Source organism: Calliopsis andreniformis, chromosome 8 (genome assembly GCF_051401765.1).
Source record: "Calliopsis andreniformis isolate RMS-2024a chromosome 8, iyCalAndr_principal, whole genome shotgun sequence".
NCBI classification, from domain to species: Eukaryota; Metazoa; Arthropoda; class Insecta; order Hymenoptera; family Andrenidae; genus Calliopsis; species Calliopsis andreniformis.
The window spans coordinates 531460-546497 of NC_135069.1; the positions used below are offsets into that span (position 1 = coordinate 531460).

At 45.8% G+C, this 15038-nt stretch overlaps 2 protein-coding genes and 1 long non-coding RNA gene across 4 annotated transcripts; 2 read left to right on the forward strand and 1 right to left on the reverse strand.

Moving 5' to 3' along the window:
• Positions 1-153: 153 nt before the first annotated feature.
• LOC143182484 (apoptosis-resistant E3 ubiquitin protein ligase 1) lies at positions 154-14909 on the forward strand. 2 transcript variants are annotated; one of them, XM_076383489.1, is made up of 16 exons: positions 154-256; positions 433-626; positions 11029-11185; positions 11358-11563; positions 11670-11869; positions 12024-12261; positions 12338-12507; positions 12587-12767; positions 12846-13057; positions 13134-13400; positions 13468-13543; positions 13612-13901; positions 13973-14098; positions 14158-14346; positions 14425-14687; positions 14770-14909. In XM_076383489.1, the coding sequence occupies exons 2-16, from the start codon at positions 449-451 to the stop codon at positions 14870-14872; spliced, it is 2856 nt and encodes a 951-aa protein (XP_076239604.1). In that variant the 5' UTR covers positions 154-256; positions 433-448; the 3' UTR covers positions 14873-14909. The 2 variants fall into 2 exon arrangements, with proteins under 2 accessions (XP_076239604.1, XP_076239605.1); XM_076383490.1 differs by lacking the exons at positions 154-256; positions 433-626 and adding exons at positions 2705-2753; positions 9117-9326.
• LOC143182512 (uncharacterized) lies at positions 2578-9245 on the forward strand. The gene is made up of 2 exons (XR_013002462.1): positions 2578-2830; positions 9078-9245. It is a non-coding gene; the product is annotated as an uncharacterized LOC143182512 (long non-coding RNA).
• On the reverse strand, positions 9547-11120 carry LOC143182503 (uncharacterized). Its single transcript, XM_076383523.1, has 4 exons — positions 11022-11120; positions 10652-10905; positions 10065-10543; positions 9547-9986 (listed from the first exon to the last, which is right to left on the reverse strand). The coding sequence occupies exons 2-4, from the start codon at positions 10737-10739 to the stop codon at positions 9639-9641; spliced, it is 915 nt and encodes a 304-aa protein (XP_076239638.1). The 5' UTR covers positions 10740-10905; positions 11022-11120; the 3' UTR covers positions 9547-9638.
• Positions 14910-15038: the final 129 nt, after the last annotated feature.

Consider the following 15038-nt stretch of genomic DNA (forward strand, 5'->3'; position numbering starts at 1 on the left):
AGACACGCGACACGTAGTACCGACTAACGCTAAGAAAGAAGGCCTGTTTAAAATTGATTTTCAGGTTGGCCATTGGAAGGGAGACCGGCGCGCAAAATCCCTAGAAGCTTCGTATAGTGTCCTCCACCTGTCACTCCATCTACAGTTATTCTCATTCTGTCCGACCACGCACGTTCTTACTCTCCATAAAAAGTGCGCAACTAGACGGTACTCGTAAATCGTGTCGCGTGCCGACGATCAGCCTCATGAAAATGTGGTAAGCCGATTAACGCAACTACTGCCTAGTTACATTCCCCGGATAGACATGTTTACAAACACCGCGACGACATAACCTCTAAAGAACAGACACATAACCTGTTAACCGAAACGACTATATGTATTAACACGCGGTACATCTCGCGTACAGCTCACGATCACCCGTTCGTTTTGAAGATGCACTCACCAGGAAATGGCACGATGGTCAACCGTACTGTCAGGGGTATTCTTGGCCCTTTCCATGGTCCTGTCCCTTGGCAAACTTCTGATGCTTGCCACCGAAAATGGGAACAACGGGAACCTCACCGAAGCGGATCAGTGGCTCGCTGAAATCGGACTGAAACAATATCGGCCCCTCTTCAGGGAAAAAGGTCAGAAAAAAAATTGACCATTAGCCTTGTGCCCTTTCCCTATCGCTTTGTTATGATTTATGACGTACCCTCGACCAGGTATCTTCAAAAGAAAACATTTATCGTCAATGTAGGAGAATTCTTCAACAACATTTGATTATTAATAAAAGCTAGAGTATTAAACTCGTATATTTCATAAGATTTTGAAATGTACCCAGGCAATAGGTTGATTATCTTACTTTTAAACGGCAAGTTTCATTGTTAGGCACGCGGTCAATTTCTCTACGAGAAGAAACACCGGATATTATCGATTGCCCGTTAGAGTTATTGATCTTCCGGAATACATTAATCGTTCTCTAGCACGAACTTGGAGAATCTCCACCGCGATAGCTCTCGCGCAAACATTATTCATTACTCTGATAAGAAGTGTCGTGCTTCAGGATTCATTAACATTTCAAAGACTTAAGTCGAGCAACTCGAACTTCCTCTCAGCTGCAACCTACGTACATTTAACACAATCGTCATTTCTTCCCAAGTTATACGTCGCTGCCTTGATTATCGCGCGATAACGCAGAGCACCAAGATTTGCAGTGGAATATAAATAAGAAGATTGATAAGTTTGATTATCATTCGAGTTACTTAATCGTCATAAACAATTATCGTACCCTTGAACCGCGCGAAGCTCGTACACATTTCTCATTCCTCTGCAGTATGTCTGGAGGCTCCGTGGCAACCAGAACTGATAAAGCTGCATCAGTATCTGAACTTTTATCGCGTTGGCCCGGTCGGTGCCAAGACCATCGGCGCTTGCGCGAATCCTGCCTGAGGCCAGGCTTTTGTACCCCGGTATTGGTGGGACGAACGGATGGATAGGAAGTTCCTAGTTGCGGCAATGTCACTGCGCGCTGTTTGCACTTGGCCCATCGGAGTGGGGACGTTCGTGTCTTGCCCTCACCCCTTTGGTTTTTGCCATCGTCCTCTCACACACAGACATCCCGCTTTTTCGGGTCTGTCCATTGCCTATCTGTTTCCACTGGAGGCAATGTACAGATAGACATTCGCTAGGGGCGTAACCCTAATGGTCCAATATCTTCATTGCTGAATAATCGATGTAGTTCCTGATGACACAACCTGGTCGGCCTATGCAACTTGGACCGAGACAAACGCTGACTAATGGCATTTTCTTGTGGATGAGATTCATTGCGGATTTTGAGTCGGTCGAAAGTGAGAAATACTTGGAAAGAGTTATCGCAAGCTTGACGAAATAGATTGTAAAATTTCATCCGTTGATCTGTTGCCAAAAACGATGTCGAGAATACTTTTTAGTCCAACACGATAGACGGAATAGAGGCTGTACCTTTGATCGTCGAAGGTCATTCTCGCCCATTCGATAATTACAATCCAGTGGAAGAAAATTTGAAGAACCCTTTGAGAGTTTCCGAGTGGCGTACTTCGGTTGACTCGGCAGAAAGCACGATTGAGCTGTCGAGAACGAAGTAACGATTTCGTTCTGTCAGCAAGTAAGTCCGAGTAGTTGTTTCGCCATATCCCAATTTTAGTATCGGCCATAGATCCTCAAAGATTAATCGCGTCTAGATGGCGAGAGAGTCCAATGCGAACAAGAGCACTTCTTCTCGAATCGACGACAAGTGCGCCGCAATTATTGGAAAAGTTGGGTGCATCTAACTCCAGATCGAATTCAGCGCGAAGTGTTCTTGAAAACCTCTCTGAGAGCATATCATTAAATTAATCGTTCCATCGCGTCGATGGTTGGAATCGGTGAATCGAAAACGATTTTGTTCGAGCGCAGATCGAAGATACATCCGATCCGTGTCCCAATCTCGAGGGCAGCGAGATCGCGCAAAAAAACATCTGGCAGGGGGTGGCGTGTCGATGGAGGAGGTGAACCCTCCGCACGAGGATGCTCCAGACAGGAAAAAGGCCGAAGGACTTTCGAATCGTCCTCGTCGGCGTGGTGCTCTCGGTGGCGTTGCCGGTCGGTGGTGGGAGGAAGAACGGAACGGAACGGAACGGGTGGCTGAGGGTGGCTCTGGCCGCGTAATCGTATCGCATGCAGTCGTCTAGCGTGAGTCCGCGCGAGCAGATCGTCGAGTTGCATCGCTCCCGTAAACGAGCATCGAGACGCTGGTCCGTCGGGGAGACCCCATCGCGACTATTTCGCCCGTTTGGCTCTCGCGAATTCGTTTTGATCGTCGACCAACGACGTGAGCATTATGCGCGTTAGCAGGGGGCGCGTACGCGTGAACCAGCCGACGAACCTCGTCTTTGTGAACGGTGAAACCGTGAACGAGCCTCGGATGTCCGCGCGATTACCAACCCTTTGACATACTGGCCTGCTTGGTCCTTAGTAGAAGTCGAGCGCCGAGTCGCTCGTAGACGCCTCGCGTTTTTTAACCCCAGTCCCCCTTTCCGATTCGATTCTCCTCGATACTCTTGTATCCTTCGTTCGTCATCGCCTTCGTGCGTGTACCTCCGGTCTTGAAAGATACACCTCGACTTAGGACTCCTTTCAGACCCCCTTCAGACCCCCTTCAGACCCCCTTCAGACCCCCTTCAGCCAAATTTATTCCATCGTTTGCCGCGGGCCTCGTAGACGACAGTAGAAAGATCGTTGTAATTCTATCCGTAAGCGCGACCCTTATCTTAACACGCGAAGGGCTACGGTTTTACTTTGCGCACGAGAAACGAATTTAGGTATACGACCAGGCTTCGCTACCACCGCGATTTTCCGTTGCCAAGTTCCAGTTTTGCCACGATCCTGCGACGGAACGGCGATCTTCAGGTGACGAGACAGAAAGTCAATTCGAACCCGTAAGTGTACTCTTTCTTCACCTCTGCCCCTCATCTTTTTCCTCTCGCAGTGGACGGTCCGACGGTGGAGAACCAGCTAGGGCGTTTCTCTTGCCTTTCCACTGCCCGATCCTTTGCCAACCTAAAATTCAGATGCATTTGACGCTACTGCTTTGAAATTTCTAGGAGAACAGCGTGCAACCTTCTTGATACTCACCGTGTGCGCCAAGTGCTGTTAGTCGCTGGCAGAACATCGCGTCACATTTCTAATTAAGCGAGTTTTCTCGCTATTTAAATTCGTCGCAATGTATAAGCATCGTGGTGCTCGATCTAGTTAAGTCACTGTTAGTTTTCACAGTGCCCGAAGCTTATTCATTATTCAGGAAGAAGGCACTTGGTTCTTGTTTAGTGCTTCTGGAATTTTGAAACTATATCAAGACTATGAGTCGAACTGCAACAATAGACTCTACGTAGATATCTCTTACATTGAAGAAGAGAAATAGTTTCTTCGAAAAGTCAAAAAATGAATATCCAAAGGCTGCTGTTTTGTCGAATCACTAGGTCATACTCGAAACCTACCAATATCATCCTGATTTCACTGAAGTTCATGACGATAATCGAAAACCGATAGTATAACTTGCAATTCCCTAGAGATCTTGAATACCACGATAGAATATCTTGCTCAGTTGACGTGCAACAATATTTGCATTCCGAACATTAACGTTCAGCCATAGTCAGCAACGCTTTGTGGGCGCTGAAAGTTCAACGGTGCCGTTGAAGTTCTCGAGAGGAAAGTAACACGGTCTGAGAGTTAGTCTCGAGAAGAGCTTCTCAGCCTGTGCTGGTTCTGTTTGAATTTCTAAACTGTGCTCGATGTCTTGGTCTCATTGTCGACGGCTGGAACCTCTACCAACGGAGCCTCGTTTGCCCTGGCCGAAGAGGTCACGGAATGTCTTGAACAGAAAAAGACATTGACGTCACGCGACACCGGGCGCGAACTTTGAAGGCTGTGTCGCGTGTTGACACGCTCTCGGACATTCGGAAAGTCGCGGATCGCCTAGAGCACAGCGTCTACATCCTGCATTGCGGCACTTTAACGCGAGTCTCGATTCTGACGGGAGGGAAAAGTTGGCGGTAATGCGTTTTATCGGTTCCATGTCGATGCTGAAACTTCCCTTGAGCCAGCGCCTTGAAATTCGCCAAGATCGCCAAAATAAAAATTCAGTTCCCGCCTCTGCAAACTTTTTTCCTTCCTTCTAGCTTGCACAGCAAATACGTCGGAGCGGTTAATTCGCTGAGCGACGAGCACGAACGACTCGTCGGAAGACTGAAAAGAAAAGGGAAAAGGATCGCATAAGTTAGACTCAGTACGAGCTTCAACTTCGCCCAAGGAATGATTTTCAAACGGCTTTTCCCGTCGTCCAAGATATAATTTATGCTCAGCATCCGCTCTATAGGAAGGCAACGAAGTGGAATAGAGATTCCAGGAGGAAATGACGCTGCAGACTCGCGATAGATCATGTCTAAAGCGGCGTAAAACAAGGAGTCGCTGCTTTAACGATATCTGAATGGAGTAACAACATACGTACCGTGCCAATCGTTTGGCAAAACTACCTCGAATCGATCGGAGGCATGCATCTACGTTACAGGATACGCGTTCGGGGATCGCGCGCGAAATCGATTTCCTCCGTGCCGTTGTTGCGTGTAAGTACGCGCACGAACATCGGCCAGGAGGAGAAAAGTATCGATCGCCTTTCGTGAGGTTGACCTTAACCTTTCAGTTTCTACGCGGAAAAATGTTGCCCCTCCGTCGTCGCGGTGAAACGTTGCTCGACTCCGCAATCGCGACCCACTTAACGCCTTAAGAATTAATCGTCACCACCTCGTAGAAATGATCGAAGAGGTAAGGTGCATAGGCGCTGGGGCCTATCGCCATCGCTCCCACACGTGAGCCTCCGTGCCTGTGATGCTCGCGAGCATAATCGTGCGAACAATAAGGGCTTTTGGCGCAGTTGTATGTAGTGGAACAGTGGTGTAGGAAATGGTGTGGAAAGCGGACTGGAATGGAGCACGACTTAAACGGTTAGAAACCGTTCCGGCGAGCTTGATTACACACTACAGAGAATTGCAAATTAAATCCGACCCGCAATCGAAGATTCGGTCGGGCATCTGTCGCGTAAATCTACTGAGGATTCGATCGCGGTACATTCTATTTTGAAATATAGCTTCATTTCCCAAAACGTCGAATTGAAAAATGATGTGCCGTATTTTCTATTCTATGTTTGATATAAGGTTGATTTAGGTGAAATCGTATCGGTACAATTTAGAAATTCGTACATACAGTTGCCTCGGATTTATAAATCGTGACGATGAATCTCGTTCGCTGTTCCATTTCGTGGAAAAAAAACGCCCAAAAGAACGCGGCTTCGTGTTTTCAGGGATTATGTAAATATGATCCACATTTGCAATAAAGTAGCCGAAATTTAATGGCTTTATCTTCGTCGAGTGTCCGACGCAGTGACACCAATTAAATTTTACCGCGACACACAGCATCATTAATCATTGCACAATTGCCAAAAGGAACGACCGAATTTCACGAACTTCCGGTTTATTTTCCGCGCATTCTCGTAGCTCCAAATTTCGCGAGATATTCCGCCGAAAGGTTACAGCATAACGTAAATGGATGAGTTTCATGTCAGAAACAGGCGCCCGAAACACGAAACAGCATCAATCTGCAGGCACAGTTAAAATCCACGCTTAGAAAGTCGGACGTAATTGGATTTGCGAATCGGTTAGAAGAGGGATATAAATGCTCAAATGTCGGCCATCATTTTTATATCCGACCCTGTCCATTTCCTCTGCCGATCCACAAATTCAGAGACATCGTTGCTATGAATGCTCGCGTTCTCGCTCGTAAACCAACGTATCGCGATTCTTCATCTCCAGACAGTTAAATCGATTTCACAATTTCTCCCGGATAAAAAACAACGAGATAATTGAACAATAGTTAAGAATCATTTAATTTGGGAGAAACTTAATAATGCGAACGACAACATAGCGGAATGAATGAATTAATCATGTATCAGGAACAGTGTAAGAAAGCGCTATAGAAGAATCAGCCTGTATAGATAGGGCTGCGCTCGAGGACACGGCAAGATTTGAATTAGCCCGAAAACAATCGCTCATATTCAACGCTTTCGCGTCTTTTCATCGCCTCGGGGCGGAGCCAATCCCGGGTGGTCCTCGAAAAAAGGGTTCTTTTCAACAGAGCTTCGTCGCTCCTTCTTGTCCGCTCCACTAGAGAATCGCGATCGCAGGCGGTGGTTTAATCGCGGCCGCTGTTAAGGTAACGGCACAAGTCCCCGGCATTCGCCGCGTTTCCATTAACGCGAAAGCACGCCAGGGCACGCAATAACGAAACTGTGTCACTGGCGCTCCTTCTGTTCGCCCTGCTCGTAAGATCTCCTCGAGATATCTCCGTGCCCGTGATTCGATAGAGCGAACTTCGCGACTACGGAGATGTTATCGGTCCACCAATTGCACGGAGGTGGAGGCGCGATGTAGAGACACGCGATGCATTTGCAATTTTGCAGAAAGAGCGAGATAAATGTTCGTCGACTCGCATGGAGATCGCGTATTTAGCGAGTAAAAGTTTGCCGTTTCGCGAGGCCATAGTATGGCGAAGTACAGGGTAGACACAAAGCGTACGCGGAAAAGCGGCGAATCGATCTGTCCTACCTTCGCAATACCGGCAACCCTCTCATGCATAATCATGAGAATGTATGACATACGTATGCCCTGGTTTTCCCTAGCCACCACCTCCTGCTCTCCCATCCCCCTTAGCACCAAAAGGATCGTTAGCACGAAGTAATGCCGGCGAAGGATATCCGTTCGTAAAGGTCAAGAGTCCACGCGAGGTCGCCAAGCCGCGGCGCGGCGCGGCGCGGCGCGGCGCGGCGCGATTCATTCTTTCGTTGTACGAACGCCACCTTTTTTTCTTTCTCCTCTTGCCGCGTATTGCTCGAGCAACCTGCGAAAAACTGGGATGGAGAAAGGGGAGAGAAAAGGAGAAAGATTTCCAGGAGCTCGAGAGCACGAATTCTCCTTTTACCTTTGAAATCCTTCTGCTCGAGGGCTTTGATGCGGTCGTTAATGGAACGCTTATCCCACCTAGTCCTGTATTACTCGTGGCTGAAATGCGGTACCGTTTTTGCGAGACATGCCAATCTTACGCCTTTATATCGTGCCGCGATCTTGCTGACTGTTCAAGGATTCCATCGAATCGAACCCCTCGGATGCGTGTTTGTTGCTCCTCGATAACCGATGTAATCTCGAAGCCTCAGGGTGTTATGGGTTCTTCCATCAGAGGATTCGAATAGCCTGTGAACCAATTACTGGATCAAAGGAAAATTAAAGAGAACACCGTGAATGTTGGTTGTCACGGAAAAAACGCAGCTTGACACGGTGATTTCGACCGATCTCGCGTCCTTAGTCGCCCGACGATCCACTCTGCAGTTACGAGAACGGAATCGATTATACCTCGAATCTCGATCGCACCTCTCATCCTTTCCGCCGCTTTTTATCGCAGCCAATTGCCGAGGTACACGACGGCCGATAAATTCTGCACGGGAAAACGAGAGGCACGCGGAAAACACGGGTACGATAACCCCGATTCGACCTCCAGTGGACTCTTGACCCGCTTTCTGGAACGTTTAATTCACAGTAACGTATCGTAGCCGTTGATTAAATCGTCGCCGGTATCTCATCGATCCGCGATCGCTTAATTTCCGTCGTTAATCGGTGCCTTAAAAGCTCAGAACAATGGGAGAATCGTCGAAACCGCCATCCATCTCTTTACCCGAGAACACGCTGGATCTGGGTCAACGTGGGCAAAAGTAATACACTGCCTGAATATCGCTATCGGACAATCCTCCGCGCCCCGCGCTCTTCCTCTCACTCTCTCCCTCTTTCTCTGCCTTCCTGTGTGCCTCTCCTCGACTCGATAAGCTTTAATCCTTAAACTTGGCGACACGAAAGTCCTCGAAAAGTTCCTTCCTTTACTTAACACTGGGACCACATCGAGCTCAATTATTGTTCTCGATTCCAGTATTCGATATTTGGCAGAAGATGTTTTTTTTTATTACATTACCTTTGTTAGGATAAAATGTTTGCTCGTCAGGAATTGGCAGTATCGAAGGAATAAGGTCATCAGAATTTTCTCTTCTGCCCGGTAATTCGCCTGTGACCTCTCACGGTGCTTTCCACCGCGCTCTCGCTCAACCAATAATTGAAATTAATCACATTTCGTTACCAACCACAATCCCCCATTGTTCTTCTCGGAAATGTGATTAATGCTCGCAACGAGTTCTCCACGTAGCCTCCTCTTTGTCTCTATCAATTCATGGTTATCTTGTTGCGACAACATGGTTGCACCTTTGTCTCCCTGTCAACTCGCAGAATGTTAATTCGCTAGTTAACAAAACTTGCACGTAACCCGCGACTATCAACGGCTACTCGTCACTGAACCGCAGTCATATCGTCAAAGAATCGAAAAGAAAACGCAACGCATCGTTGTTCTCCTCGCGCTGCATCTAATTGAGGACCGTTGCGTCTCACGAGCTCTCGCGTCCCTCTAATATTCGACTTTATCGCGGTAACCAGAGAATCACAAGGGATAAATTTGTTGCTGTTTCGTGAAAGATGACCTCGTGACGAGCGAGCGATGCGACGGTGAACGAAAGAATGCTTCGTAGTCGGTAAAAGTTGACGAGCCGGACAACCGTGCGGAGAGTGGAATTATGCCTGACAAAAATCGAGTCTGCCGAGATGGACAGCGCGACAAAGATTTCTTTGCCGACGAGATATCGTCCATCGGCATGTCGCTACGACCCAGCGGTAGCGCTTCCTCCGGTAAGTAAACATTCACAGAGATTGCGTTTTAAGTTCACTAAAAACAAGCAGCCACGTATTCTGAAAGTAGTCGAGAATATTACTCCTTCCTGTCGACGAAGGAACGTACAAAGTGTCTTGCAATTCGTGTTACAAACGGGGAAAAATTACCCCCTCGATTTTAACGCGTATTGCAGGACACAATGTACATGGTTTTTACCCTTATAACCATCACCAATGCTAACAGTAGTCAAAGATTTATTTTACAATCGCAAATTTGAAGGAACATGCAGGATATAATCTACTATGAACTAGGAATATCTAAGATTACTCTCACAGAAGGGTCTTAGCTTGACGCAAGTATAACAGTAGTTTCTTCATTATGTTTCCATTGGTAAATGCCTGATCTTGACTCTGAGCTTCCGTGGCTATGCAACTAGTCAGAAGATTCCTAGCATCCACACACTCGTTAGATACAGACAGTGGATAAGATTCCGCAGTGCTCAAACCCGTTTGTAGCTGCTTAAATAGTTCCAGAATAACACATTCTTTCATCAGGGTTTCTGATCGGGCTACGTCCGCGTCGATGGCGCAATGCCAAAGCAGCTTATCCAGCCACGTCTCTTTCTCGCTTTGCTCGGTTTTGTAATTCACCCCGTGGTCCCGCATCCACAGAGTCAACTGCAATTTCAAAATCGATGCGGAAAGGTAACTCTGAGGTACTTCGTTCCTCTGTAATTAATAATACAAATCATTTACCTTTCCTCGACACTCGAAAGTCAAAGGATTCCCGAAGAAGTAGACTTTATCGATGCCTCCTGGTAGTGCGGAAGGACTCAAACACGTTAGCCGATTCTCTCTGATGTCGAGTCGTTTGAGCAGCATCAACCTCCCAAAAATCCCTCGCGGGATTCTATCGATATGATTAAAAGACAGATCCAATTGTTCTAAATACACTAGGTCTTTGAACCATTCTTCCCTCACTCGTGAGATGTTGTTATTAGGCAGACTGAGTTTCTTCAAGTTAGCTAAGGTGTCGAACGCATCGAGATCGATACTCCGAACTTGGCACCTGTGTATGTTTAAAGACTGTAAGCTTCTTGAAAACTTAGAGAAGCTCCGTGGTTGAATGTTTCCCAGGTTCGAGTTGAATATCATTATCGCGGACACATCGGACGACGTTTGGTTCAGTACCGTATCTAGACTAGCGTTCGAGCACTGCAGGTGTTCCCCGCCACCTATAAGCAACATTTACGATTACGCTTTCACTCTTTTCCCGTGCATTTCATCGAACTGTATTTGTTCAAGAATTCGTCTGTAAAAGAATCGAGAAGAATTTACTTCACCTCCTTCGTGTTTGCTCACGGTGCATATCGCGAATGCGACACCGCACTTGAAAATGCAGAGTAGAACAAGAAACGACGTACGGCGCATTTTGAACAGGGTGCAGCGTACAGCGCGACGGTTTCACGGATGACGACGCAATGAAAGCGGACGCGTGGAACGACGAGTCGCGTCGCGTCGCGTTCGAATTTATCAAACTGTGCTTCCCGTTCTCTGCGACAGATACGCTTCGCTATCGCGAAATTTCTATGAACAGCTAATTAAAAAAATGATAATAATTCTTCGTCACTTAGTAACAGAGTCAGAAGTTATATCTTGCAGGTTCACAGTTTTAGGTAATCACAGATAACGGACAGAAAACGATTCCCTTACCTTACAGGCATCTCAACACTTGCGAGCTGTGGCGAAGTGGACGCATTACCGCAACTTCCGGCACAGGATGAAGAGCGTTTGCAACGTGCTGCACGTTTGTTACAACAAAGACTCATTTTACGGCAATGGTTGACGGACCATGGCCTGCACAGCTATTACCAAAAGTGAGCAAACAAATAGAACCAATTCTGTGAAAATAAAAAAATGAAATCGCTTTGAGAGCAACCAGAAGAATCTGGATAACCGATTCTTCCTTTAGATGCGCGTTTGTTGACCGAGTATTTAAAAGCACCGCCGAAAGGAAAAAGAAGTAGATACCTGTTTTTGTTTTAACAGACTGATGCAAATGGAAGTGATGTCTTTGGAAGACGTGTACTGGGTGGAGGATAATGCGGCACGGGCGACTCTTGGCAAGGATCTGCCGCGATGGATTCAGGCCAGGCAGACGTTACCCACCTCGAAAGAGGATTTAGAAACCCTGAAAGCTGATTTGTGGAGCGCCGTTGTAAAAAACAGTCAACATCAGGACGCCTGGACATGGGGTAAAGTTTTCGTTTTCATTTTCATTAACTATTCATGACCTGTTCAATACCTGCTGTGGGTCTTCGTTAATAGACATCAGAACCTTTTGCTTTCCTCTTTTATTAGGTGGTATGTTAGTAGTTTCCGTGTCAGTGGCAGGGTTAGTGACCCTTGCAGCTATGACACAACCAGCTCTAGCACCAGAGGCAAAACATTCCCTGTTGCAATATGTGACCGGAAAATATTTGCTACCGAGCAATTGCCGCGTTCATTTCGAGTGGGATGAGCCGCAGCTCGTGGGAGAGACAATGACGTTTACAGTGAAGGTATTTTTCAAGTAGATGGTCGCAGCAAGCAATTTCAGAGTAGAGTTACACCCCTTTCGTTTAATAGCTTTTCTTATCGATTACGACGCAATGCTTTTAAGCGTCACCGATGGACAATCGATCCCTCCATTTGAAAATCTACTTCTATCGACAGTTCTATCAACGCAACGGACAACCGTATCCGATCTGTGACAAGGACAACTTAATAGTCGAGGTCACGGAAGGTTCACGGCGAGTAGCCACCCTGATAGAACTGGGAGGCACCGACCCGTTAGCCGCGAATACCGCGGTGGTGAAGTTTACTGTCCGCCATGCTGGACAATATCAGATAGCCGTACTTATTGGCTCGTGTCATGTTCACGGCAGCCCATTTCTTAAGAATTTCCTTCCCGGTACGCGTACACGACTAGAAATTGTTGGGTGATCCCGAAGCGTCAAGATCAAACACTCAAATCTGTATTTGATTAGGTCCTCCGGATCCAAACAAGACCGTCTTCGTGCGACAGAGTTCCACGGTGGTCTGTACAGTTGGTATCGCGCATAGTATGACGATAGAACCCCGAGATGAATACGATAACTTGTGTATATTTGGGCCCGGGGATAAACCTACGGAAGGCTACCAAGTTAATATTACTCAGGCAAGCAGAAGTTGAAGTTTCAACTTAACGACCGATTGATATTTCTACTCACTTTATTTCATGTTTCATTGTATTGTAGATTGGTAGCGTGATAGACAAATCGAATGTCACAAATTGTAGCATACAACTCGATTACGACTCGCCGAATCAAAGGATTCGCTTGAAAGTCAGCTTTCCAAAAGGTGGCTGTTATCACGCGACAGTCAGCTTAGCAGGCCTGCAACTACACAATGGTGATTTTGACATCATTGTACTCGAAAGTACGAAGCACACAACTTCTTAAATATCTTCTGTTACCTCTGGATATTCCATTATGTTAATTCATGCTATTGCTCTAGGTGATGTGGCAAGAATGGTCCATAATAACGTGGCCTCGAAGGACCCCGATATTTGTTACGCGGCGAAATTGTTAGGCATGCAAGGTGAAAGATTTTCGAAACCGAAAAAGGTTGTCTGTTTTATTTCGCCTAAACAGCTTACGATCAAGGAGTATTTGTTAAGAATTATACCGAAAAGACTCGTTACTTTCAGACTTTGCCCTTCGACTAAGGTAAGAGGAGCTTGATGAATAATTATAGGACTAGTAAATACATACACATATAGTAAATCAAAACGATGCTTTTCAGTTCCATTTTGATTGTTCGAACAATCAATATGATGGTTACGATTCTTTTTCTATCGATGATGGATGTCAACCGCCGGTTGAATTAATTTCTCTCTATCGAGACATAATAGCCGCTACATTTACATTGTTTCTCTTAAGAAACATAGGTGGTAGCGAAACATTCGCGGATAAGCAAGACTTCTTTTATCATGAAGTTCGGAAGCACCATAAGAAACACTATCACGAGAAGCTTTCAATGAAAGTTCAACGGGATAAACTATTGGAATCGGTAAGTTACAAGAGAAACGCAATCTAACTTCTACTTTGTATTGATTTGAAACGTCTCCTGTTTTCAGTCTATGAAAGCTACCAAAGGGTTCTCTGTGAGCGACTGGTGTAGGAACTTTGAGATTACTTTTCAAGGCGAACAAGGTGCGGCTGGTGCATTAAAAAATACTCCTTTTTTACTCCAACAAGTAATATCCAAATTTCCATATTAGGAGTGGATTGGGGCGGTGTTCGGCGAGAATGGTTCGAATTGATCTGCGCTGCGTTATTCGATCCAGGAAATGGATTGTTCGCGTGTTTTGGGGAATCACCGCAAGCCTTGGTGCATCCCAACAGCAAACGCACACAACATCTCAAGTTAAAGCATTACGAATTCGCGGGACGAATTGTTGGAAAATGCCTGTACGAATCTGCGCTTGGCGGTTCCTATCGACAGTTAGTACGCGCAAGATTCACTCGATCGTTTCTCGCGCAGATCATAGGCCTCAGAGTACATTATAAGGTAAGGTTCTTCTCCGATTTCATCTAATATCTTATTCATGACGTATCTCCTTTTCATTTTACGCACTGTAGTATTTCGAACAAGATGATCCAGACCTATATTTGAGTAAAATAAAATATATTCTTGAAAACGATGTGGAAGAAATGGAATTGTACTTTGTTGAAGAAGAATATGACAGAGATGGTCAATTATTAAAGGTACGTTCATGCATACCTAAATCTACTTTCGGCCTATCAAGAGCACATGGCCATTACAGGTAGCCGAGCTAATTCCTGGAGGTAGCAAAATTCGTGTGACCAACGAGACGAAATTGCGATATTTAGATGCACTCGCACAACATAGACTCGCTAGCTCAATACGGAACGAAGTCGAGCATTTTCTACGTGGCTTGAACGAGCTAATTCCCGACAATCTTTTAGGGATATTCGACGAGAACGAACTCGAAGTACATACAACTATACCTTCCTCAAATACGTGAGAAAAATCTTTCATCCTGTGCTCATTGTAACATAATCTGTTGCAGCTGCTATTGTGCGGAACTGGTGAATACAACGTGGCAGATTTACGTGCCCATCATATAGCTAATGGAAGTTCTCCGGAGTTTCTTCGAGTTCTCGATTGGTTCTGGACTGCGGTTAGTAACTTTACGCAGGAAGAGATGGCCCGATTGCTGCAATTCACCACAGGTTGCTCGCAGTTACCACCCGGTGGATTTCAACAGCTGAGTCCACGATTTCAAATTACAGCTGCACCAACTTTTGCTAACCTGCCTACAGCACATACTTGGTAGGTTTCACTGTTCCATTCCAATCCAAAGCCAACCTAGCTACTTTGCAAAGTAATCATAATTATATTTTTCATTTTATAGCTTTAATCAACTTTGCTTACCCGATTACGAGTGTTACGATCACTTCGAACGAGCTTTACTGCTAGCGATCAGCGAAGGTACTGAAGGTTTTGGTATGATTTAAAAGGAAAATTCAACGTCCAATTATTTCTAGTCTTATCTAATTAATATGATATTAGAATGTTATTTATTTCATTTATGTAAGCATAGTTTTACTTGGAACTGTAATTTTCCCATTTATGGGATCATAAAGGACGATACTAGTTTGCACATTTTGATACGTAAATGGT

Coding starts and splice junctions, on each gene's coding strand:
- LOC143182484 (XM_076383489.1), top strand. CDS start 449: ATGGCACGATGGTCAACCGTACTGTCAGGGGTATTCTTGGCCCTTTCC. Junction 13,401..13,467: donor GGGATAAACTATTGGAATCG/GTAAGTTACAAG, acceptor TCCTGTTTTCAG/TCTATGAAAGCTACCAAAGG. Junction 14,347..14,424: donor TCGACGAGAACGAACTCGAA/GTACATACAACT, acceptor AATCTGTTGCAG/CTGCTATTGTGCGGAACTGG.
- LOC143182503 (XM_076383523.1), bottom strand. CDS start 10,739: ATGCGCCGTACGTCGTTTCTTGTTCTACTCTGCATTTTCAAGTGCGGT. Junction 10,544..10,651: donor CGTGAGCAAACACGAAGGAG/GTGAAGTAAATT, acceptor TGTTGCTTATAG/GTGGCGGGGAACACCTGCAG. Junction 9,987..10,064: donor CTTTCGAGTGTCGAGGAAAG/GTAAATGATTTG, acceptor TTGAAATTGCAG/TTGACTCTGTGGATGCGGGA.